The sequence below is a fragment of the Dreissena polymorpha genome, chromosome 1 (assembly GCF_020536995.1).
Source record: "Dreissena polymorpha isolate Duluth1 chromosome 1, UMN_Dpol_1.0, whole genome shotgun sequence".
Lineage (NCBI taxonomy): Eukaryota > Metazoa > Mollusca > Bivalvia > Myida > Dreissenidae > Dreissena > Dreissena polymorpha.
In genome coordinates, this window is record NC_068355.1 from 208,323,363 (window position 1) to 208,350,339 (window position 26,977).

Genomic DNA, 26,977 nt, shown 5'->3' on the forward strand with positions numbered 1-26,977 from the left:
TGATTTTAACAAAATTTGTATATGACCACTAAACGATGGTACATAATAATGTTAAAACTCTGCGCGATTCGGTTTAAGATGAGACAGTTTATTTATTTGCATTTAAATTGCATGTTTGCCCTGTGACTAAAACAAATAAATGAACCATAACTATGTGGAAAAAAAAGATTACCACCCAAGGAAACTTTCTGTATAGTTTTATTAAATTCTATTCTGCAGTTGACGGACAGACAGATGCAAACACATATTGCGGGCATTACGGTTAACCAATTGCTCACCATGAACACGTTTTGCTAAAGAAAGCTAAACAGGTTTTGGCTTAACCAAATGCAGAAAATAAATATTTAAAATCTATAGTTCCCTGTGAGAAAACGTTATCGTCGCAAGCGCGATGCATCAGCGAGAACTGTAAGACCTTATTAAAATATTATTGTGGTATGAGATGTTCGTAAAACAGCAGCTCAAAGAATGATTCATTTATATTTAAGAACAAAAGAGATTCATTATAATTTGTGTGACTGTTTGGATGAACACAGGTTGTACAGAATAACGCAGAACTCGTTCATTAATACATTCATTAGGGTAATTTGATCAATCAACAAACATGGCAAACATAGTATAACCTCCACAATACTCAAATCAATTGTCATAGCTCAATAATTCAAATCGTGTGTGCAGGAGAAACAGCTAAGAAAGGCATTGTGCGGACACCTCCCGGGCCATTATTCAGTTACTGTTCATGGCAATATGGCTTATTTAACCGTCTTTAGATATGATTTATGTCAAAATGTTCAGTCTAGATGCAGACTGAATTATATGAATGAAAACGTGTTAACTTGTCTACAAATTAGAATAATTCAAAGCCATTTACTCAAAAATTCATAGGGCGATATGGCCGATCATTCAACTTAACCGAGAGATTAATTTATTTTTTAATAAATAGTTTTACCTGCGCGATGCAATTCAATCAAATTTGCAAAACAATGTTTAATTACAATATCCTGATAAGCATGGTATTTTTTTCATTTTTAATTTATCTTAATATGCTTTCTTGAACGATATAAAAAAACATTATTGTACATACACATATATTTAATCAAGGAACATAGTTCATGCAACGTGATGTTATATGCCATTATTAGTTCCGTAGTATGTGTACATGTTTCATTATGTGTAATGTATTATCCATGAACTTGCAATAACAAATAACAAATATATGTCCAAATAAGTTTGACATGGTATAAAACATTTTTGTGATTGAGCACATTTATCAAATACAGTTGAATTATCAAAACACAGCAAAGTAATCTTTTTTTACACTATACTTTATAGTCTCGTGTTGTTTCATCTCATAAAATAGTTATGATCGCAAGACAAATAAAAATATCCTTCAGGACTGACATCACTTTGTGACCTGCAAAAAAGTATTAAACCTTTATATACATTGCATTATAACTAAATTTTTGGATGTTGTACTGTTGAAAGTATTTAAGTACAAATAACTAGAAATTATTTAAATTGATGATGTTGGTTTGCATGACTAATATTAATCGGCCTAGTCGAACAAACACCAAATAGTAAAGTCATGTTTTAAATTTAACTGTAAATTGATCATTTTTTGTCATATCCCTTGCCTTCGTAAACAAATGTTCGTGTAATGATATGTAAGAAACTCTTTAAAATATAATGGTACTTTTAAATTTCACGAAGATATTGAAAGATCAGAACAAATGTTTAATACCTCGAGATGTGACGCAATAGTCTTGCAATTCGTCAGAATTGTCTCCACAATCGTTCCGTCCATCGCACAGTTCGTACCAATAGATGCAGCGTTCATTTGTGCACATTATCATTCCCCAGTTGCACTGAAAATACACAGCAGAGTAGTACAACCTCAAACTAGTTGTCTCCCTTAGCCTGCTTATAATATTTAGAACCATTTAAAAGAAATATGAACACATACATATATCAACTATATCCGAACGCACATGTCCGACATCTGGACTTGTGAATTAAATGTCAAACATATATACATTCATTTTTCGGGAAGAAATGTACATGTACGGCGTAGAGATGTTTCATTCAGGTTTCCGGTTGCACGCCTAACTTTAGTTATGTCGGAAGCAATTAGAAATGTCAATATTGCTTTTGTAAAATTAAAAACGTATTACAAAACTTTTTACACAATTTTTGTTCTAGTAAATTCTATTTTAGAAAAGAACTACAGTATAAAATATCTACGCATACTAGACAAATCAGCACCTGTAAAATTAATAGGACATCCTTGGTCAAAAAAGAGAGATGATGCGGATATGTAATTAACGTAATTAAAACGCTAATTAGCGTTTAAGTTGAAGATAAATATATTTAGCAGTCTGTTAACCAGTTAAATATCTCATTTCAATATATCAATATTATTTTTGAATAGCTAAATAGTGCAAGACACGCACCTTTCTAGTTGTAGTTGAGACACTGGTTGGTGTTACTTGCGTTGTTGTTGATGTCAGAGTTGGTTGTGGCACAGGAGTCGCCGAACCTGAAGCAAGAGTGCTCCGCGCTTTATTAGCAATTATATCCGTATTGTTTTGTTGTAACAACGGTAAGGGTTCTATATTGTTATCCACAAATAATTAAAATAACTTAAGCAATCATATACCTTTCAGCTATGAGCCGGTAACCAATTTACAAATTTAAAGCAAACATGAAAAAACATAAGAATGTGAAAACCTAATCCTGATGTTACGTTAACGGTGAATAACAAAACAGATAAACAAGAAATGCAAATGAAACACACAATAATGAAAATATATAATATAACAACGAAAAACGTGCACTTACCAAATTATCTCTATAAAAGAAAAAATAGCATGTTATTTAAGGCTTTAATATGGGTGCAATGCTTTCTATTTGTGCAGTTGCATGCATCATGGTACACATAAACAGGTGGCTGCTTTATATTATTCCTTTGACAAAATATATGAAACGCACATTTTTACTTTAAGTTTCTGGAAAAGAAACAGTTGCACGTGGTATCGTATGTAATTGTCTTTTACAAAAACTGTTTGATGATAGCATGTGATGTCTGTTGTGAGGCATTTATTTTTTTAATAAAGAACACCAAGTACAACTCATAAATAACTTGCCGCGTTGATTAGTTTAAATGTTGTTCTTTTCTAAATATTTTTACCATGCAGATAATGTCAACGTTACACACAGTATGCCAAATAGTCAATGTGTTTCTAGTAATACATGTTAAATCATGCATTTTTTAATCACTAACATCTCATTTCAAATAACAGTTTATGAAGGTATTTTGCTATCCTCGCACAAGAGGGTAGCATTTATTCATTTTTCTTTCCATTTAACTTTATACTTTATGTGTTTGTATGATAAAAGTATTGCGGATTTTTTCATAATGCTGCATTAGGTATAAATATTTGTGTTGTGATAAATAATTTCGCCTGTTTGATATCAAATTGGTAGAATAATTTTTATGGACATGTTTTTCCGTCCAAGTTTGTTTGATTATCGACGTCATCCTCTGCACACTGGGCGTCTTCCGACGGGGGACATTTGTTACGAAAACACAAAACACCGTTGCCATGCTATTTTACGCGTCGTTAGCTGCGACAGTTCTACATATTCATGCGAATAAAACGAAAAATGGCCATTATTAGATATAAAGCATTTGTTAGACAGCAAAAGCAAGAACTTAAATAAACTACATTTACTTAACATACTTTGTTAATCGTATAATGAATTAAATGTCAAAATAATACAATAAATTCTTTATGCGAATACTAGCACGTATAAGCAAATAAGTTAAAACGTTAAGCACAAAGCACTACATAAATGTTTGGAATTGAACTGAAGCATAAAACAAAATACTTGTAGCAAGAGAAGTAAGAGTGGACGCTGGCATTGAAGTTGTACTAGCTGTTGTGGTTGTAGTCGTTGTTGTTGTCGTTGATGGCGTAGAACTTGGTGTTGTCGTTGATGACGTAGTACTTTGTGCTGTCGTTGATGATGTTGTACTTGGAGATGTCGTTGATGGCAAAGTACTTGGTGTTGTCGTTGATTGCGTGGTACTTTGTGCTGTCGTTGATGACGTGGAACTTTGTGCTGTCGTTGATGACGTGGTACTTTGTGCTGTCGTTGATGACGTGGTACTTTGTGCTGTCGTTGATGACGTAGTACTTTGTGCTGTCGTTGATGTTGACGTCGTTGTTACGGTTGTTACAGTGGTCGCTGTAGGGTTTACGGGTTCAAACAAGTTGGCATAGCACATGCTTGTTACACAACATTAATGGTAATGAAGAGATTCTTCATATAGAATAACAGGAACTGGTCATTTGTGTGAAAGTTTCAGATGAAAAATTAATTAAATTAAATAGACCACAACAGTACTACTACATTCGTAGCGTTTCCATAAAATGATTTTTTATTCGAAATGATTGTATACATATTTAATTTTGTTTATTGGAATTTAATAAAATTAAAACTAAGACACTTTTTAAAGAAACATAAAGTTAAATAAATATAACATGAGGATGAATTTCACAACAGGAATAAACCTTACCTAGCGGCATAGAATACCCAAATGTTATTCCTTGATTGACAGACGCCCCATTGTTCACAATCTAAAAGATAGTAACAAATACGTGTATATAAATCATACAGCTTCAGACAAGTTAGTATGGCAACTGTTATCTAACTACCCGAAGGAAATTAAATTCTAATTCAGTCAACAATATCGAGGTGATACAGAACAACACAACACTTAGTTATAAAAAATTAAAAATGGGTCACCTATTTGGAACGGCCCACAAACTCTAATTGCCTATATACCCGAGATATGTTATTATGCAATTGCATGTATACTATTATCGATTGTAAAGATATACTTAGCTGAATTATTGAAGCACTCGCATTTATAGCCTTAACAATCGCTTAAATTATCCTGCCGTATCTACATACGTTATAGTATGAATCTTAAATGCCTTTTGATAATACAAGCTTTGTGTGTTTTGGGCGCTAAGTCGGTGTTGGTAGGTCTTAAAGAGCTATCAGCCGAACATGGTAATACCTTGAGATACAGGTCCTCCGTTATAGTGCCAAACGTGTACAGGTATTGACCCCACCAGTAGTAATACCACTGCGCCCCGCCCACCGTCACAGGGATCTTGGAAAGGTCATACTGGCCGTTCACTAGGGCAGAAATCTTTGCAGCTCCTTTGGCGTCCCACAGTTCTTCACAAGAATAGTAAGTTTACCATCAACCAATTTATAAAAAACGTTCACAAATATGAACACGTATGAGAAAAGGAGGCTAATTTCTAAGCTATAATTGAAACATTATTTATGTACATGAATGATAACTATTGTTTCGGTATTCAATTAAAAACTGTAAAGACAAAAATAGCAGAAATACTGATAATATAAATACTACTAGTAATAATCAAAATAATAATCAGTATTATTATTATTTGTAATTAATTTTCAGTATTTTTATTGTTATCATTATTATTGTTTATTATTACTATCAATACTTATAAAACTAACAAAAATAATAGTCACTATAATTATTAAGGGAAATTATAAACATTATGTTATACCGACGTAGTAGGATTGCATGTTGGGGTAGGGAAAGTACACCAGTATCAGTTTGGTGCCGTTGGGAAGATGTGCGAGCTCTACGCGATCATTGGTTCCCACCGCCGAGGAAAATTTGTCGTCCACACTCATGCATGTGGAGTTTGTACCCTGACACACTCCGCACTTGTCTATGCCAGCCCCGGGGACGTTGCCATCACAACCAATACCCTGAAAAAAGGTTACTAATTTGAAACAATTACTAGTAAATAGTGTTTATCTCATGGTTGTACGAAGGGTTACATATTGAAATATTTATGCATTATGAGAACTTTGCATGATATAGAGAATACTAGGTTAGCGTTGAATACAGAGAAGTTTATGTTGCGAGGCTTAGAACGCCGGAAGCGCGAGCCTTGGCGAGCGCTTTCGGTGTTCGAGCCGAGCAACATAAACTTCTCTGTATTCAACGCTAATCCTAGTATTCTATTTATCCCATTTGATTTTTTCAACGTGACGTTTAACATAAATAGATCTAATAACCTTAACAATAATTTTAATTCCGTCATTAAAGCGCTTAAAATCTAACAAATGTAACCATGCGTAGTGATATACATGTATTTGTTCTGGTACGCGAAATAGTCTTTAAAAAATTCACACACAAACTGTAAAACAAGTAAAAATATCACCATATGCATACATTCAATTTTACGCAGTATGCGAATTTTAACACATTACGACCGCGAAAAGAAGATTTTACTTTACTATAATTTATTTTATTTTCGAAAGAAAATGATCAAAATCCAATCTGGCGGCCATTACTCCTGACAAAATGCTGTCGATGTCAACATACATGTACACCATCGACGACCTAGTTCTGGCTACCATTACTTTAAATGTCGCTTTTTATGATTTTTGACTGGCGCGACTTTGTACAGGTCTGTCAATACTAAATAAACTGTACGCTGAAGTTTCTTTAGCTATCGAAGACCTTGACAATTTTGACGAGTAAACAGACAATTGCAGCGACTGACACTTTATTTGACAAAATATACAGGGCAATACGTTTTCCGACTTCGGACGACGAATTTCAGGACGCGCAGAACGTGTTTTCTATATAATGTTATGGGTATGCCGTGTGTGATCCGATGCATCAATGGCGCCCATGGCCATGTTAAAATCATTTCCCCGAGATCAGGGAACGACAAAAGTACAATCAAAAATCAAAACATGTAAGAACTAGTATCTTACCTTTAATTATCCTTTAAAATCCATCTAATAATCCATTTAACTCAATTATTGACGATTTTGCATCTAGGGTCTTTAATAATTATTTTAGCATAGTTAAATAAAGACCCTTATGCCATTCTATCACTTTATTCAAATGAGTATATGAACGCGATAAACTTTCTTCTTCGTCACACGCTACGTCATGTACTCTACATTACTGCTGTTCAAATGAACCGGAGCAGTTTATCTAATAATAGCCGTTGGTAAACTCGGTTGCATTTGCAGATTTCTGCATATAAACATAATTATGTTTAAACTTGCACAATGTTTTATTTATCTATGGTAAATGCCCTTATTGTACGAAAAAATAATCTAATATATAAATACACAAAGAATGGAAAACATTCAAGTACACAACAGATGTATGAGTAGAAAATACCCGTGTACAAATGGGACGTTCCCAATTCCAGTGTGGTGCTATTTTTACCATCTTATACTTTACACAGCTCTATGCCTAACGTGAATTAAATAGGAAAGCAAACATAGCAGATTATTCATGAACTGTGCGATATGTGTATGGCTTGTTGTACATTCTTAATATTTAAGTTAAATGTCAAAAGTATATGCTTTGGTTATAAACAATGCACATTACACTAAATAATGTCATATGACTAGATTTAAAGGTTGAAGGTCGTATAATTTTGAAGCTCAAGTTTTGTCGACTTTGTTTCTTATGAAAAATCATTCAGTGGTAAAGTAAATATACATAAAAAAATAACAAAACAAAAATCGTGTAATTTGATATTTTATTTCAACATTTCTTTTGGTGAATATATCATATATATTTTTTTCTGCAAAATATGCACATTTTCTTTTCATGGGTGACCTTAAAATTCGATCAATGAACCAAACAATTTCGACCTAATTTTAGCGCATATCGCATGACGTCATTTAAAAAGTAGTCCGTGCACGCGACAGGTATATTCCACAGTGTTGAATACAAGCAAGTATATTCCACAACGTGTTATACCGTCAATGTCGCGGTGAAAATGGGATAAAAGATGTTCTGATATAACCGGCTAGCGCATCACGTATATACTATACAACTTGACGATTTCGTATGAATTATAACATCTATATGTTTTTGTAGGCTCGGGTTTTTACATACAATGCACGTTTTATTTAATACATTCCGAACAATATAATAACAACAATAATAATAATAATAATAATAACAATAATAATAATAACTATGCTACTAATGATAAAAGAAATGGGAACGCTGGACTAGTGGAACGATCTCACTGATATTGTATTACTGAGACATAGAATATTGTCTGCTTTTGGGAGAGTTTGCGCCCTTTCAAAGCTGTAGTTTTTTACAAGGTTTAGTATGAGTTATTTGCAAAATTCAACAATACAAATATAGCAAAAGAAACAATAGAAATACAAATTACTACAGCATAAAACTGACTAAGCAATATCCCTGAACACACGTCGATGTGACCCCAGTCCCACGTGGGTATCCTTTAATGTCTTCGTAGGATCCGGCCCCCGAGCAGGGCGTGCCGTCCGGAAGTATGGCGTAACGCACGGTGCCCCAGGTGATCGACCCTTGTAAAGCGGGAACCAGAGTGCACTCTGCTTCGCACTGAGCATTCCCTTAAAGTAAACGCACTTGTTGGTATACATATTAATCTTTATAATTTGTAAGCATAATTCAAGTTATTGTGACATTTATTTCTGAAATTGGCAGCTAATCTTTGATTTTTATACATTTTATGACATGTAATGTTTTGATTTCACTCCGTATACAACTTACATAGCGATGCAAGTTCGTGTTACGGTGTGCGAGTTGTAATAATTGGCAGATACTATTTACTTCGTGTAGAATGAGTTCCATTCAATATAATAGTGGTGGGATACAACTGATACTTCCATGTTAGTGATTGTGTTAAAGGTTTATTTTACAAGATTAATAACAACTCATTGTGGGCGAGCGATGACATAATTATATAGAAATGGCGCATAGCTTTATTCAGACGTCACCTATGTAACCCAATCCACTGTATTATGATATTTTCTGAAAACCAATTGCGTTAATCGCTACAATATTTCTATTTGATTTATATATTTACCGGTATTTATCAAATACCATTTGATACATTTCTAAGAATACGAAAATGTTCCTACCCGAAGACACAAAAGCTTTCCCTGTGCCTGTGTATTTGTCCGCGCCCAGGCGACCGGCGGTAATAAGATTCGAACACACTTCCCCAGCCCTTTTAACTATCAGTTCGCTTTTGGTCGAGGGGTCAGAAGAACAAGGCTTAAATATAAGCACACAATAGTTGAGTTTCTACACGTATTTGATTTTAATTGTGATAGCTATAAAAATAATTTTCAGATTTGGGCAATTGTTTCAGCTTGAGCTTCTGTCAGTACACCAAATCGTGCAAGTTTAAACTTACAACTATGGAAATATGTATAAGCAATTAGGTTAAATGTCTTAACCTGGATGCTCACGTTTTACTACTTTGCTAAATTAATCCTCTTTTTCAACAACCTTATTAAAATCATTTTTTCTAAAGATTACTTTGCAAGGAAAATGCATAATTTTAAAGTAATTTAAACTATAGCCATTACTGGCATTAATTATTAATGCCCCTACCCTACATTTGACACAGGCTCTCTGATGACCAATAATGCATTTTTTATATTTATATCTTTAAGTAAATGTAAAACCTTCAAGGTAACCATGTGGCTCCCACGCACCACAAACAGTTCAGTTTAACACGTGAGCCATGTCTTTTAATCCTTAAATAGATGGTTTAGTTATGGACTAAACACACAATATTCCCAAGCATAAATGTTATGTAATGATGTTGTATGGCCGTTTACCTCCTTATATGAAATGGACCTTGAAGTGTATTATACTTTATAGTATCGGGAGGTTATATTTCGGAAAAAGTTTAACCTTCACCTTACAGATAGCCAAATGTCACATCTTTATTTTTATAGGTGCACAAACGTGGATAGTTTTTGCTTTTAAATAAAATAAATAAATTCAATGTGGTCAAGTAAAAGAGCAGATAAACTATTAATATTCTTAAATTTAAGTCTTGACATTACTGAAGGTAACGACCGAGTAATTAGCCGCGACATACCGTCTAATTAATGTGAAAATGTGTAGCAAATTATAACAACCAAACTCTCCAAATAATTCAATCGTTTCGCGTTGCAACGCTTTATAATTTTCAGGTTTTTAAATCGTCAAAAGATGCTTATAATGGATATTTTAGATAATGGTAAATGTTCAGTATTACTGTTTCCTCGCAAATATCATAGCTACAATACAATTTGCGAATCTGAAACATTTTTTTTTATTATTATTTTGACAATTTACCAAAAGGTCTCTTTAAAACCATAATAATTGGTCGAATACTTACCTCTGTGTTACACAATATTGCCTTGAAAGATAATCCCGGGCACGTAGGTGAATACTGCGGCCTGTGGAGCGTGTTACAGGTTCATTATTGTTCATCAAATACATCAGACAAGTAGTTTTGTTTTAAAGAATATATTTTCATAGTTCTAATTGACCGTTTTACCTCATTGCATATTTAAAATCATTCATCATTTGTATGCGACACAGTATATGAGAAGCAACAATTTAGTTTGCATCAGCTTATAACATTCAAAAAACTTAAATAGACATTAAATTAACCGATCACCGCCTTATAAACTTTAAATAAGTTAAGACACTAGCTCTAGATTTTAAGGGTAGACTTTTATAGCTACGTGAAAAAAGGAATTGTTGATACGTTTAGTAGAAGAATTCTTGTTTGTTACATGTTCTTTTTTTGGCATATCCGTGCTATTGTTTAAACTTTGAACTGTGGCACAGGCAGCGAAATTAAAGAGCTTTGCTCAGAACCAGTCATATCTCTTCGCAGAGGTTGCATCCGTCTAAACGTTTGTAATATCAAAGGGAAATGATTATATTTTATTATAAATACTCGCGGCAGAAATAGCATGTTCTACATTAAAACTTTGATAACAAATAAAGAACGAATCGCGAATATGTTTTCTTTAACACAGAAACTAATCGCGGATAATGCTCTTACACTTTCGTTTGCCTAGTTTTACACAAATAGTAATACGGAACACATACCGAGGATTGGTACACGTACGCCGTCGGATGATTGTTCCGGTACCACACGATCTAGAGCATGCGGACGCCGCTCCCCACTCGCTCCACCCCCCGGGGACAACCGTCATTCCCGACGTGTTCAGTCGAACGCTATCCCACGTGACACAGCCGCCCGAGCACACGTGACCCTCGCTACAGATCCGCCCCGGGATATCGCTTGTGTCTTCGCTCAGCTCGCCGAAGGCCAGACCCGAGTTTAGATTCAGACAACTATGCCATTTGCAAACACCCTGTCGACAAAAACAGTGATAGGTTGCGGTTTTAATGTTTACAATATGGACTTATAGATGAATGAACTCACAGCCAAATGACGACCCAGTTCAAAACAATACTAGAAGACTCTGATGGTCCTTGAATACTCACCTGAGAAATTTTAGCTCTGTGGAATAATACTAGAGACTCCTGGTTTGTGGTTACGAATTCAAAATTTCATAATATTTACATATCAACGCCCCAACGAAAATAATTTGAACAACCTCTGTAGATTGTCGCTTTCCGATGTTAAAACGTAATATAAAATCCATTGGTCTTATTATTGAAGAGAGATTTAGTGCTTAATATAAATGATGCATCTGGGACTTCTGTGATTGAGTCAAACGGCATGCTTTAATGCACACTTTTACATGACCTCTGGATGCTACAAAATGTAAAATATTAAACATTGAATTTGCTGTGTGGTTTCAGACACGAATATTTTATTCAAATGTACTCCATATAAAAGTCTATTTAAAACTGTTGACCCTTGTGTCGAGGGCTGTGTTGATCACAGAGGCATTATTTGAACAATCTTCTTAGAAGACCACTAGATGACACCAAATGCAAAATCAAAAACATAATTAAGCGGATTGGTTTGCAGTTTGCGTTTTCAGAGAAATTTTAAGGTTTACCTTATATTTGTCAATGAACAACAGGTGGCCTTCGAGGTGGAGAAAGTTGTTATCAATGGTTATACTTTTGCCTGCCTTTGCAGAGTTTCTTTCAATTATAGATTACTACCTACCAACTGCGAAAGATATTGGCTTTACGGTTTAAGACAATCAAATGTTTTTTGTTAATTCCCTATGTAAGGGTTTGTTTAACTGATAAACACCTGGAGCCAAGCATTTTGGACCCCAGACGCATTATTTCAACAACATTTGAAAAATGCGGCTAGATGATTCTCCATTCCAAATATTTTAAACTGGGGTTGAGACAATAAGATTTTAAAAGATATTCCCATAAAGCCTATAGAAAACTGGTGATCTCCAGGGCGGGGACAGTTTTCATCATAGGCGCATTATTTGAACAAACTTTGTATATGACCTTTGGATAATGTTGCATAAAGAGTTTACAAGCCTTTGGCTTTGAGGTTCAATAAAAGAAGATTTGTTAAAGGTAGTTCATATATGAACAAATGTAAAACATGTGACCCCGGAGCGACGCCAGTTTTGATCCAAGAGCAATAATTTGAACAAACTTAGTAAAATACCAGATAAAATTCAACTTACCAAATATTAAAGCAAAAAGCCTTGTGGTTTCAAATGAAAATATTTCTTTCGTGTAACCCTAATTTGGCCCTTAGAATTGATTAACAAACGGACCAAAATTATTTGAACAGTTTTTAAAGGTGGCAATCAAAGAAATATTCCTGTAAAAATGCATCAAGCGACCCTTTAGCTTCACCAGCAGGACAGATACCTTATGATACATTGCGGTCTAATATTTATTGCAAGCAACGAATAACCAAACAACACGGCACAAAACAAATGTAGTAGATAAGACACACCGCCTAACAAAGGTTTCTACAAAGCATTGGGGATTTAAATCCGTATAAAGAACCCCGAACCTCATACTTGACCCAGAATGATTTATAAAACATTTAAATGTGGATACAATTCAATATCACGGCATTTCGATTAACAAGCAATACGGATTTCAATTTAATCAACATTTCACTTTTTAATGGTTTAATACAGAACAGAGCACCAGAATTCTACTTTTCTGATGTCTGATGAAATAAATTCAAACCGAGTATCAACCACGTCTCGTCGGAATTTAAAAGCTTAAGAGAAGCTGCATCATATAATAAATATTATCGTCGTGCAATTCAGAACCAAGTCGCAAATATGGTTGTAGAAGGCTAAATTACAAAGCTTGGCTATAAATGTCTATCTTTAGCCACATAAAAATTAAAAGTTCATTTTGTTTTTAAGATGACCATTATTACACAAATTACCATTAAGTATATAATTATTTCGAATAAAAATGAGACTCATAATCTAAAAAGTATTTAAAATTGAAACATCCGCACCATATGATCTACATTCGTTCATTAGAGTTCATTTATTCAGTGGTGACGTAAAAAGAGCCCGCGCTTTATATAACATCTGAAGACCTCATAATTGTTAACGAGGTTTCTTGAAAATCTGCCTAGCGATTCAGGAGAGGATGTCTTTTAAATAAAAATGTTGAGGGACGCACGCATGGACTAACACACTGAAGGACGGACTACGAATATCACGGTATCAAAAATACTCATTAACAGAAACGTTCTCAGGTGAGCTTTAAATAAGATATATAAAAAAGGTCTAACGACTTTTACCCAGTCGTTTGAGTGCCATTCTCTATATATCCAGTTGGTTCCGTACATCTTCTCACAGTATTCGTCTTGTGTCATCTGAAACCCTGCAACCGTTGAAAAGAATGAAATATTCTTTAAGGGTTAATAATTTATGCATGTGTTTTCATGTGCAATAATTAGGTATCGCACGATTTATAAATAATAAACAAGCCGTTTGTTATGCGTTATAGTGAAACAAAGAAAAAAATATATGGCGATGACTCTTAAACGAAGTTTTTTTCAGTCATAATTTATCATTTGAAAACAATCATTTTAGTATTAATTATATTCTTAAGGAAATGTTTCCCTTGTCTTATCTACCAAAGTAAAATATCTTTTTCCAAATTTTGGATTTTGAGGTCCTTAAAATTGGAGTTTCTTATTTTCCCCGAGTTTACATAGAATCTTAGATTGCAATGGGGCATATCGATGTTTATAAATGTAGTCAATACAGATTCTCATAAAATCCCATTATTTTATTGATATACGTGTAAAGTTGGAACCAAAATGTGAACTTAAATCCCATCACGTACCAAAAACGTTAACCGAACGTAAAAATAACTTCGCTAACCTGGCAAAAGACCAACAAGCTGTATGTTTTGTAAGAGAACATCCACCTGGTTGCTCAACACATTCTCTACGAACAGACACGCGGCAGTTGATGTACTGAAACACACAAAAAGATCACGTGATCCATTGACACCACATTAAAAACAAACACGCTACATGGGATGTTCTGCAAAGTTTTCAACGGCCATGTGATCATCTTAGTAAAGCTCAATCACTGCGAACAAACAATCAGAAGAAGATATATTCTAAAACACACAAAACGTTCGCATGATCTATTTATAACTTCACATTTTCTTCATACAAACACGATAGAGTTGATGGTTTGGTTCGTGTGCATAGGGATCTCATTACGACGCAATCTCTTTGAACAAACCCTCTACGGTAGATGTACTGAAACACGCGTAGCGATCAAGTTGTCCGCATTTTTGCAACACATACTTTTACATTATATATTAGTATTTGATAAATAGAATATTTAAGACCGATGTGAAAGACTACATTTCGTACTTAAATACCTTATAAATTAATTGATAAGAGCATGCATTGTCATGATTTATGGAAATGTTCATGCAAATACACGTATTTACATTTCCATACTTTAAAAACAAACATAACACAAACATTCTACAATGTTTACCACACCTGTCGACTGAAAGCCATGTGTCCATAGAAAAAAAATGTACAAGTGATTGGCGGATAATATTATACAATATCTGAACTTTAAAATCGCGAACAGCAAATATTCTTATCATTAGATATCAAATTTTGAAAAAATAGGTTCAGCACTTAAACAAATATACGCCAACATAGTGCAGTTTTATTCAAACAATATACACATTTTATTCGAGCATTTTAAAAATACAAAATGGCATTTCAAAGCCTTTCTTTTTTACCATTTAAGCATAGCATAACTGGCCATATCCAATAGTGAGTGTATGTATCACATTAACTTTTAACTTACGCAAGGAATGTCTCCAAGTCAACCTTATTGCAGGAGGCCCATTTATCGGCATAATTCCCATCGGCCTCCATTATGCCTGAATCCGGCCTGAAGCAGCCTTTATCGGCGTCGTGGTGCATACCCAGCCTTGATCAAGCAACAAGATGGAAGTTTGTAGTACAGACGATGAGCTGTTTGCTCATTGTCAAAGCGATTGGATTATGTTTTACACAGACGCTCATTATGTTTTGAAGACAGAAAAAAACACGTGACGCAATAGCAAATTTATGAGTGTTTACACGCGTAGTACAACAAATTAAATCATTCAAGCTGTTTTCACAAAAAGGCACCATCATTTGAAATTACATTAAAGAATGTACACTAAACAAAACCAGTTGTAAAGCGATACCTTCACAATGTTGAGTCGTTAGAAATTGTTTTTATGTGGTAAAAATATACATTTTGAGAAAATTGCAATTCTTATAAAGTGTTTTCAACGTATCAGCTATTCTATAAGCTTCAAGTTCATAATGTAACTCCGAAACAAATGAAACGCAAATGTAAAACAATCAAACCCAAACAATGCATATTGTCCATCTCTGCATGTATACATTATGTTGTGTTAAATACGCTTTATTGCATGTTTAGAAAATAATTCAGTCCATTGAAAACTAGTTAATGTCAGTTAAGTTATATTTATCCTAAAAATGAATGTATGTTATTAAACAGAATGTTTAGGTTTGGATACAATTATTAAGATATAAGTTTAATGCGTTTTATAGTATCTTTTTGCGTCGTACTTAAACTTTAAAAAACAGTATTATTTTTAACAATACAATATTTCCTATGAAGGTACACAGACATTTATCTGGAACAAAAGATAAACAAAACAAGAGTGCCAAACTGTCACAAGATACGCCCGTTCGGAGGTTTTGGACACCATGCTTAATGCTTGAAATGCACTAAGTGACCTCGAGACCTAGTTATTGACCCGGCATGACCCATATTTGAACTTGACCTAGATATCATTTAGATGTAACATCTGACTAAATTTGGTGAAGATCAAATGAAAACTACTTCAATTAGAGAGCGGGCACCATGCTAAATGCTTGAAATTCATTATGTGTCCGATCGTGACCTCGTTTTTGACCCGGCATGACCCATATTCGAATTTGATCTACATATCATCTAGACTCAACTTCTGACCAAATTAGGTGATGATCAGATGCAAACTACTTCAATTAGAGAGCGGACACCATGCTAAATGCTTGAAATGCACTAAGTAACCTTGTGACCTAGTTTTTGACCCGGCATGACCCATATTCGAACTTGACCTAGATATCAACTAGATGCAACTACTGACCAAGTTTGGTGAAGATCGGATGAATACAATTTGAATTAGAGTCCGGACAAAGTGGCGCCGTTGAAAATGCACTAATTGACCCTATGACCTAGTTTTTGACCCGGCATGACCCATATTCGAACTTGGCCTATATATCAACTAGATGCAACTGCTGACCAAGTTTGGTGAAGATCGGATGAATACAATTTGAAATAGAGTCCGGACAAAGTGGCCCCTTTGAAAATGCACTTATTGACCCTATGACCTAGTTTTTGACCCGGCATGACCCATATTCGAACTTGGCCTAGATATCAACTAGATGCAACTGCTGACCAAGTTTGGTGAAGATCGGATGAATACAATTTGAATTAGAGTTCGGACAAAGTGATGCCTTCCGCCCGCCGCCCGCCGCCCGCCGCCCGCCGCCCGCCGCCAAGGGGTTTCACATAATACGTCCCGTATTTTATACGGGCGTATAAAAACGCATAACCCTGTACTCACGAATGCCCCAGCTCGTGTGCAGTGATATAGCCAGAATAGAAGTTCAAGTCGAAGTCGACGGCGCATGCCCCTTTTACACACTGGCCCGAAATTGAGCCAAACCCTATCATGTCATTACCTCTGAAACATGCAATAGTGCGATTTACAAAAGTTGTTGCATTGTTCCCTACATCTATGTCTATTGGCTGAGATTTGGAAAAAACCTTTTCACGGCATTACTTTTGGAACACAATGTATTTACAAATCTGCTTGAGGAAAATCTGATACAATACTTTATACAATTCATACAATTCCTTAAAGGTATTTATCAAAGATTTCCTTTTTTGTCATTAGATATGTTTATTAACAAATGTATACTATTGTGAATTATATATTAGTAATAACTTAATGAAATAGAATGAAAAAAGTTGAATACAAAGGTCATAACCTGGATTCGAATCTGTGAACTCTGGAAGGAAGCAAAGCGACTGGGCTACCATTGCATTACGCGATACTTAATAATTACCAACTAAATATAAACGCTTTATTAGTTGTTTACGCATTTTTCAAACTTTCGCGGCAAAGCTTTCCAAATGCTTTGTTATTTTACCAATCTTGCATGATTATCATCCATTAATGAACAAAATTGTTACATTGTCTTAGTCATGAGTGTTAGTGCACTTATTTTAACATAAGAACTCGTGATGTTTTGAATTTATGACAATTGTTATGAAAAATCGTCATTTTACCAAACTTTGAACAACAGCATGTTAGTGTCAGAAGATTGTGTTTGAGTGCTTTTACATGCATGGTCAAAGCAAGAAAAAAATTTTAACCAGATTAGCTCTAATATTGTATTATTTTGTTAGCAGGCGAAGAATTAACAGTTCACTAACATTTAGCGACGTTCATTTTAAGAACATCATAGCATACAGACCCAGCAAAGAGAATGTTGTAGTCGACTGCAAGTAAATCGTTTCGGTCTTTGGTTCCGGTGCAGAACGAGGAACGCGTCTCAGTGATGCTGTCAGGCTTGAGGACATACCACGCCTAGGGGAGAGAAAATTTTCATTTGAAACTTTCTCACATACACACATATTGTATTTATAGAAGGATTATTAAAGAAAGAAAATATGTTCCAATAACGATTTAAACAAACATTGGAACTCCGGATTAATAATATTGAGATTATGAATATAATACATTTTTGTCATTCGCCGTCTATCGTCTATGAAACATTGTGTGCATTTTGAGATTCGGAAAAAAAGATTATTAAGTCAACAGTGTCGGATTAGCAACATTGAGGTCCATAAGCAATTACACTTTAAGGGCCGACGAGGGCCAAATGCTTACTGGAGCGCCACTGCCCAGTCGATTTCACTCGTTGAGATTAGCAAAACAATACGGTTTTGCAAATAACAAGTGACAGTAACTTGGTGAAAAACTATTTAATCTGAACATACAGTTGATATAAAACAAATGTATTCGTCAAATAGTTAGATCAGGCTAAGTAAGTAAGGAAAATGCTTTGGTCACGGTCTTATGGGGCCCCTAAAAGTCGTGGGTCCATAGACAGTTGCCTACTCTGCCTAATGGGTAATCTTGGACTGTTAGTCAACAATTTACATACTAAAATTCATTTGATAAGATTTTTCCCAATAAAGTGATATTATGCGCATCTTACAGTATATGCTATGTTTATAGGTGTCTATCGCAACCGTTGTTTATTGTTGGTGTTTTCACTTCATATACACTTATATTTGTTAAGGTAGCGCACCCCTAATGGGCACATATTCAAATATAATTTAATTAATTATTTTCTTAATCAGCATCATTTCACTGAACTGCATGCAAATGTGTAGGTAGGCTTTCCATGCTTTTTAAAAAAAAATACCGATTTTTTCAAAACCACCCACACGCTCGGCTTTTGTCCAGTTTATTTTCACCCCTTGGGGTATATAAAAGTTCCATAATTCATTCAAATTTCCAAATAAGGGGATGCAGTTGGTGTGTACAGATGCAGTAAAGATGTTTAAAGTTTAAACAAGATGAAGTAAGTATTCTTTTACAGACATTTTTTTTTACAAATTTTTATCTATGGAAGAGCTACATGAAATGTAAGTGATTTCAGCAAAGTAAAAATTGGGTCGGTTAAAAACAAAGTGTCATAAAATTCAAAATAGTATCATTTAAGTTATATGTTAAACTTAGTTTTTATAGAAACACTTCATACAGCAAAAATACCAAGAAATAGACAGATTTACCGTTTACTTTTTGAAATAAAAATAAAAATGCAACATGCATCATTCGTATTTTCAACAGTAAATTACCCAATTTAGCCATAACGTTGTTTTAATTTTACAAATTGAAGGATGTGCATAAATTTTTCAACATATTTAACAATAAACATAGCTTATATGCTATATTAAATCAAATTACGTTAGAAAAGAAATAAAACGTGTCGCAAAATTTATGCGATGTCGGCAGGATTCGAACCTGCGCGGAAAGATCCCAAAAGATTTCTTGTTAATCGCCTTAACCACTCGGCCACGCCAATTTCACATCAGTACAACCTTAAATTAGATATTTATAAATAAACAGGTAAAAGGCTCGTCGATCTTTGAAGAAATCGCGAAGTCGTATTTTTCGGATGATAATTGGATCAAAGTCAATATTTATAGTGAAAATAATGTATTCTAAATGAATTACGTAAACACATATCAAAATTCAAAGTTTGAAAAAAATAAAATGCATCTCTCGGAAATAACCGATCATTGAAGATCGGCAATGATCGTAAAATAAATCGCGGGAAATCATTAGGGGTGCGCTACCTTAATGCAGAATCAACATACTAATACTATATACCGAAAGGAGAAAAATAATGCACTTGAATATCAATCGTACTTGCGTTTGACAGCTGATCATACATGTACGATGTGAATCTTAATTTAGTTTTAGTGCAGATTCGTTCATACAACACAAAGACACAATTTTGTTTTACGGATCATTTTAACTTCCTGCAAGGCTATATCTTCATACGACATACGAACACTTACTCCGATCCTAATAAAAAGACAGTTCCGCTCGGTTTAGATATCGCATATAATAAATATTTTTATAAACAACTGGTAGCAAGATGATATGCAGATAATTGGTCAGTTACCACATTTTAACTAGCTCTTTTGACCTGTTAATACTTTTTCAGCTCAATTCAACAGTGAAAAATGCGCATAATATCACTTTCATAAGTCAAGATAAGAATGGCGCTTTATTATTTTTGTCACTATACATATTCCTTTATGTTTCGTACCACTATACCAAATCCTCTTTTTATTTAAGAATGTAAGTATATGACGACCCTCTCCCGAAATTTAAACCTTGCATTGACAACAGTAACGTGATTTTTCTTGGCATTGATTGAAAGTCTCTTTAAAGGAAAAGGATGATGCATAATGCAAACAATAAAATGAAACGAAAATATACTTATTTATGGACAAGATGGTTGAATAACCTACTGGATTAGTCTCCCACAACTCGACGCTCTTGACCTGCATTTTTGCCGTGTAGCCAAGATCTTGTTGCATGTAGTTGAACAGTGCTTGCGCCTGTAAACAAATGGCATTTGTTACTCAGAAACTAACCATCAATTTGCAAACACAGTACTAAATAATCTATTGGAAAATATGATTTGATCAGACAAGATGCCTTTATATTGATTAACATATATTATCTGTAAACATACGTAAATGGTTCTGAACATCTTTATACCGAAGTCTCACCTTACCAGCATAAATCTTTGCTGGTATATATAATTGTCAATAAGTAGAACAATATTCATTAAAAATACTTTTTATTGTTCTCACAAGAAACCAACACAAATTTAATCATTGCCGAAAACATAAATAATTGTATATCTTTTTGAATATCGTGTTTGTTGTTGTTTAATCAGTCAACAGTTACTTCGAACATAAACAAAACTGTCTATATAATGCCTTGCATCCCATGGAACAGCAATCTACCGCGTCAGTCTTATCAAAATCATACCATAGATTCATCACATTAAAACCAATGCGTTTATTATAATCAAACTATGTCAAAGCTTGCATCACATATCAACCAATATCGTTTGGTTAATCAACAAATGCCATAGTTTTCATCGCCTAGCAACCTACTGTGTTTTGTGTAGTGAAAACCATGTTGAAGATTGCATCACATGCCGACCTACCGCCTTAAATTCAACAAGAGCTGTCGCCATATGATGACTGATGCCCCCTATAAACGCTTAATAGAAGTTATGAGCTTTTTTCGAAACCTAAACGCAGATTTCGAAACCTAAACGCGGACCCTAAGTTCGAGGTCAAGGTCATAGGGGTCAAAATGTGTGCGCGTATGGAAAGGCCTTGTCCATATACATGCCAAATATGAAATTGCTATCTGAAGCGACATAGAAGTTATGAGCATTTTTTGAAACCTAAACGCAAAGTGTGACGGACAGACGGACGGACAGACGGACGGACAGTCCGATCACTATATGCCCTTCTTCGGGGGCATAATAAAAAATATCATCCCTTGCATCACAAAGGAACCTATTGCTGTAAATATTATCAAAACCATACCTTAGGTTACGTCACATGGCAACTAACCGTGTTATTGTTTTTATCAAACCATGTCAAATCTTGAAGCATAAAAATCCTATAACGTTAAGCATAATCAAAACAACAACTTGCATCCCATGTAACCTACCGCGTTTAGTCTAATCCCAATCATGTAGACCTTGTCTGCAGTGCTGCTGGCGTGGTAGTTTGACTGCAGCGATGTGAAAGTCGCTGCGTCAACGAACACGCCCAGTTCCGTCGTGAAAATCGTGTTCGGAATAGCACGCTTTGCACGAGAATGCTCAAGGTCCTCGTGAGCTATTGAAGATATATATTTTTAATTAAAAATAAAAAATTCTCAACACTACCGTTAATAAACGATGTTAACAAATAATGTATAAGTGCACGAATATATTTTTTTTGTTTGTTTACTTTTTTGCAAAGTTAAATTATAAGGTAATTTTCGATCTTAGTGCTAGTTAGACTTGATTTACTGGATAAATAATTAAACACGGGTACGATTCTTATATGTATGCATAATTGTACATAACACAAAACTGTCGTAATTTTGACCTTAATTCCGATTACAAGGAATATGTTCATGATTATTATTACATGGTCTGTAATATCGGAGTCAAATTTTGTCAGAGTAATCTCGCATGGCATGATGTCTTGTAAATGTTTACATCTCGTTTGATAGTATTTCGCAAATTTATCCTGTCGACTTCTATCAACATAAATTCTGCTTTAAGTCTCCCAATCAATACATCATCAATCGGTTATGTTCTGATGTCATTGTGTGTACATATCTAGCTTATTAACCGGGACGGGTTGCTCAGTACGTTATCGTATTTCATTATTAACTTGTGAAGGGTAATTTCCATGTTAAATCAATCAGGTAGGAAATCAATCAACACAAGTGTTATGAAGTATTTCGACTTTCTTTCAAACCGCTGTTGTTAATGTCATAATATAGTTTGAAAACAAAACTGAATTTCATATTTTTTAAAAGTTTGAATTTAAATCGAATAATTATAAAAGGCTTTTGTAATCAAACTGAATTACAGAGGTGGTACTTTGAATTATCTATATATTGAAACTATTAATGATATAGTATACAATAACTATAATTAACCCATATGTAAATGACGATTTGTTGATGTGATATGTGATTATTGTGATGACCGCGACAAAATTGGAAGTATAATTCAAATCGAATTAGCTCGTTTTTGACACACATTGTTGGGTTACTCCAAAGTCGAAAAGCCATTATTTGTAAATTGCATTAAAAATAATGAATTAAAAAGAAATTAAGCCTAATTTTGAAGATTGAATGAATTTCAATAAAGACTGACATCCGTCGAGATATGAACAAAAAGTGTATTTTTTACTGTTTAACTGCGAAAAGCTATCTATTACTGTACAATCACTCAATAAGTTTAAAAATCATCTGATTATAATGATAAAATCTAACATGTTTAAATATCACATCAAGATTCACGAAAGACTCACATTTTTAAGTCAAATTTTTTTACAGTTATGAAAGGTCTTGTTCAAGACAGGTCCTATTCGAATGGTTAAATATCGGAAAGAAAACCATAAAACCATAGTACCATTAAAATGTTATTACCTCTTTCTTATTTGTGTAGAGTATGTTGTCTAACATTATAGATACGCAGTTTTGAATTCATCAAGATGAGTAAGACTATGCTAATACTCTTTGGCACATTGTGAGATTTGTTTTAACCCATTTATGCCTAGTGGACTCTCCCATCCTTCTAAATGGGATCAATTTATTTCCAAAATTAGGGATGTCTAGTATATTTATTTCTATATTTAGAATATTTCTTACCGAAATTCCTTTAAGCAAACAGCGCAGACCCTGATGCGGCGTCTCATCTGGGTCTACGCTGTTTGCCAGGCCTTTTTTCTAGACGCTAGGCATAAATGTGTTAATTAATTGTTGTAACTGCGTTATGCTTACTTTGGAGTGGAGGGCTAGCGATTGGTTCAAGAAGACTATGCGACATCATTCCCTTGGAGACGAGAACTGACTCTTCGCTGTCATGGTCACTGACTGTATCGAAACGATATAACGTTCTGCCTTCGGTCAAAGTACCAGTCTGCAATAATCACTTGTGACGTTAAAAGGCTTGTTAATTATATAATATTCTTCCAAAGAAACAACGACAAACGGCATTATACTCAAGTAAAAATATGTGATCTAAAAATAAAATAGGAAAGCATTATTGTTAGCCTACATAGTGACCTATCCAGACTTATACGTCATAAGAAATCATGTGACTTAAACGAGATTACGCTTAACAACGATAGTAATTTCAATACAACTTTTGTTAGATACACAAGTATTTGCCAAAACTTGATTTACCTTTTGCCAATGCCAATAGGAATACTTTAATTTTAACCCATTTAAGCCTTGTGGACTCTCCCATCCTTCTAAATTGGATCAATTTATTTTCAAAATTAGGGATGTCTAGTATATTTATTTCTATATTTAGAATATTTCTTACAGAAATTCCTTAAAGCAAACAGCGCAGACCCAGATGAGACGCCGCATCATGCGGCGTCTCATCTCGGTCTACGCTTTTTGCCAAGGCCTTTTTTCTAGGCATAAATTGTTTAATTGACTGTTTGCCATTACAAGCATATTAACTATATAGCATATGCACATTTAAATATCCCAACAGAAAATGCGTATTTTCTAAACCAACCAGGCCTTTACAATACGCTAGTGACACCACACCGCGGTTATCCGTAGACCCTTCAAGGTAACAATCTGGAATGGCCCCGGACCACGAGCGAACATGGTCGCCATGCGGACCCTCTCGGACCAGCACAGGCGTGTATGGAGCTATTAGACCATGCACGTGCTTCATGTGCAACCGAAACGTCGAATTGAACGCATTGAATGTGACGTCAAATGTAGAGTTGGTGACGTCAACAGAGCGTCGACGTCGAATAAGGTATGATGAAGACAACCTGTGATTAATCCGAAAATATTGAAGTGATATTAGACGCATTTGTCACTGTTGAATTGAGCTGAACAGAATTAACAGGTCAAAAGAGTTGTGGTAACTGACCAATTATCTGCAACTTATCTTGCTACCAGTTGTAAATAAAAAGAAAATATTATATTCGATATTTTACATGACTGTCCCAGTCCTCTAAGCCGAGCGGAACTGTCTTTTTATTAGGATCTGAGTTAGTGGTCGTGTGTCGTATGAATAGATATCGTTGCAGGAAATTAAATGATCCGTGAAACAATATTGTGTCTTTGTGTCGAATGAACGAATCTGCACTAAAACTAAATTTAGATTCACGTCGTACATGCATGATCAGTAGTACGGTTGATATTCAAATGTATTACTTTTCTCTTTCCGGGATATTGTTTTAGTATGTTGATGCTGAATTAACAAATATAAGTGTATATGAAGTGAAAACACCAAAAATAGACAATCCCAGTGGGCATCCAACGTTGCTGCAACGTTGTATTTAGGTTGCATTCGAACGTTACAGTTTGGTTGTACCAATGGTCTATATGAAAGTTTTCCCGACGTTTTTTCCCAACGTTGCTGCGACGTTTTTCCCAACGTTGCCGCAACGTTGTATTTAGGTCGCATTAAAACGCAGTATTTTTAAATTCTATTTTTTTAATAATATGAAATTAAAAAAAAAAATATTTACTGCCAACCGCTTTTTCGATTAGTATCGGCAATTATGGACATTTTCGAGTTCGTTTCTTAGAAAAAAACATTATTTGATGTCTAAAGAGGAGTTAATGAAACGCTCCCCGAGTGGGAATCAACCCACCAACTCCCGATCGCTAGGCGGACACCTCATCTACTACACCACGGCGACAATTAATAGTTTCAGACAAAAATGTTGACTATAAACAAAATATTTTATCCGGCGATTTTGAGTTAAAGCTCATTTTTAGCATCTTTATGTTTAAGCAACTGATCAGTTAAATTAGAAAAAAAAAATGAATTTCTAAAATTTACAAGAATCATATCTCATTGATGATACGATTCCTACTCGGGGAGCGTTTTATTATCTCCTCTTTAGACACCAAGTACTGCTTCTTTCTAGGAAACGGACTCGACAGTGTGCAAAGCTGCCGATAATACTCGAAAGAGCGGTTGTTTTAATGCGACCTAAATACAACGTTGCAGCAACGTTGGGGAAAAACGTCGCAGCAACGTTGGGAAAAACGTCAGGAAAACTTTCATATAGACCATTGGTACAACCAAACTGCAACGTTCTAATGCAACCCAAATACAACGTTGCAGCAACGTTGGGAAAACGTCGCAGCAACGTTGGGAAAAAACGTCGGGAAAACTTTCATATAGACCATTGGTACAACCAAACTGCAACGTTCGAATGCAACCTAAATACAACGTTGCAGCAACGTTGGTAAAAACGTCGGGAAAACTTTCATATACACCATTTTGACAACCAAACTGATGAAACGTTCGGGTAATGTTTTGTATGCAACGTTGTGGCAACGTTCGGTAATGTTTGCCGACTTTGCGACCTAAATATTACGTTGCCACAACGTTGCATACAAAACATTACCCGGACGTCCGGGTAATGTTTTGTATGCAACGTTGTAGCAACGTTCGGTAATGGTTGCCGACGTTGCGACCTAAATATAACGTTGCAGCAACGTTCGCACAACATTTGATGCCCACTGGGGCGGTTGCGATGGACACCTATACATAGCATTATACTGTTAGATGCGTCTAATATCACTTTAAAGCTGCAATATTGGTTATATGCTTGCAGAGTAAAATTTCATGTATGGATTTGTTTCGTAGATGGAAACACGCGTAGGTGTACTGTATATGAGACGAATAAAACATTGGTAGATATTTTATGATTTTAAAACTCATAAAAACAGGTCGTAACATTCGCGCCAATGGTTGTCGAAGTCAGCGAATATAATAGAAGTGTCGGAATTGAGATTTGATATTGATGTTATCTTTATCATACCGTCAAGCAAAAATAAATCCTTTTAATTGTGAATCTCTAATTCTTAGAAGTATTTTCGGATGAAAACTTGTGAATTTAAAGCCATTCATTGTAAGATATTTCAGGGTTAGTTCAACAATACACACTTTTATGTAGACTTACTATTAATATCGGTATTTTTCTCACCATATAATAAGTACGCTCACCTATTTACGTTCTGATTGTTTCCAGTAATTATGATTTCGTCCAATTTTACAACAGCAAAGTCCGTGAACCCATCTATAACAAATACAATTTAAACATTATCATAAGTATTCTTGTTGTTTCAAAATATATATTTTACAGGAATTGTATTTTAGGTAATTAGAACAGTTGGGGACCAAATACGAATAAGGTCAGAAACACAGTTGTTTGAAACCAATAA

The 26,977-nt window shown here is 34.7% G+C and overlaps 1 protein-coding gene across 1 annotated transcript; it reads right to left on the bottom strand.

Moving 5' to 3' along the window:
- Positions 1-248: 248 nt before the first annotated feature.
- Positions 249-24,499, bottom strand: LOC127864804 (A disintegrin and metalloproteinase with thrombospondin motifs 16-like). Its single transcript, XM_052404680.1, has 20 exons — positions 24,294-24,499; positions 23,546-23,684; positions 21,710-21,879; positions 20,482-20,571; positions 17,904-18,016; positions 16,988-17,107; positions 15,166-15,291; positions 14,206-14,300; positions 13,617-13,699; positions 10,997-11,265; positions 10,272-10,332; positions 9,016-9,151; positions 8,297-8,484; positions 5,616-5,823; positions 5,087-5,250; positions 4,580-4,640; positions 3,889-4,248; positions 2,451-2,536; positions 1,742-1,865; positions 249-1,414 (listed from the first exon to the last, which is right to left on the bottom strand). Exons 1-20 carry the CDS (start codon positions 24,456-24,458, stop codon positions 1,350-1,352), a joined length of 2,823 nt encoding a protein of 940 aa, XP_052260640.1. The 5' UTR covers positions 24,459-24,499; the 3' UTR covers positions 249-1,349.
- Positions 24,500-26,977: the final 2,478 nt, after the last annotated feature.

Coding starts and splice junctions, on each gene's coding strand:
- LOC127864804 (XM_052404680.1), bottom strand. CDS start 24,458: ATGAAGCACGTGCATGGTCTAATAGCTCCATACACGCCTGTGCTGGTC. Junction 8,485..9,015: donor GAAAGCTTTTGTGTCTTCGG/GTAGGAACATTT, acceptor GTTTACTTTAAG/GGAATGCTCAGTGCGAAGCA. Junction 1,866..2,450: donor TCTCAACTACAACTAGAAAG/GTGCGTGTCTTG, acceptor GTGTATTTTCAG/TGCAACTGGGGAATGATAAT.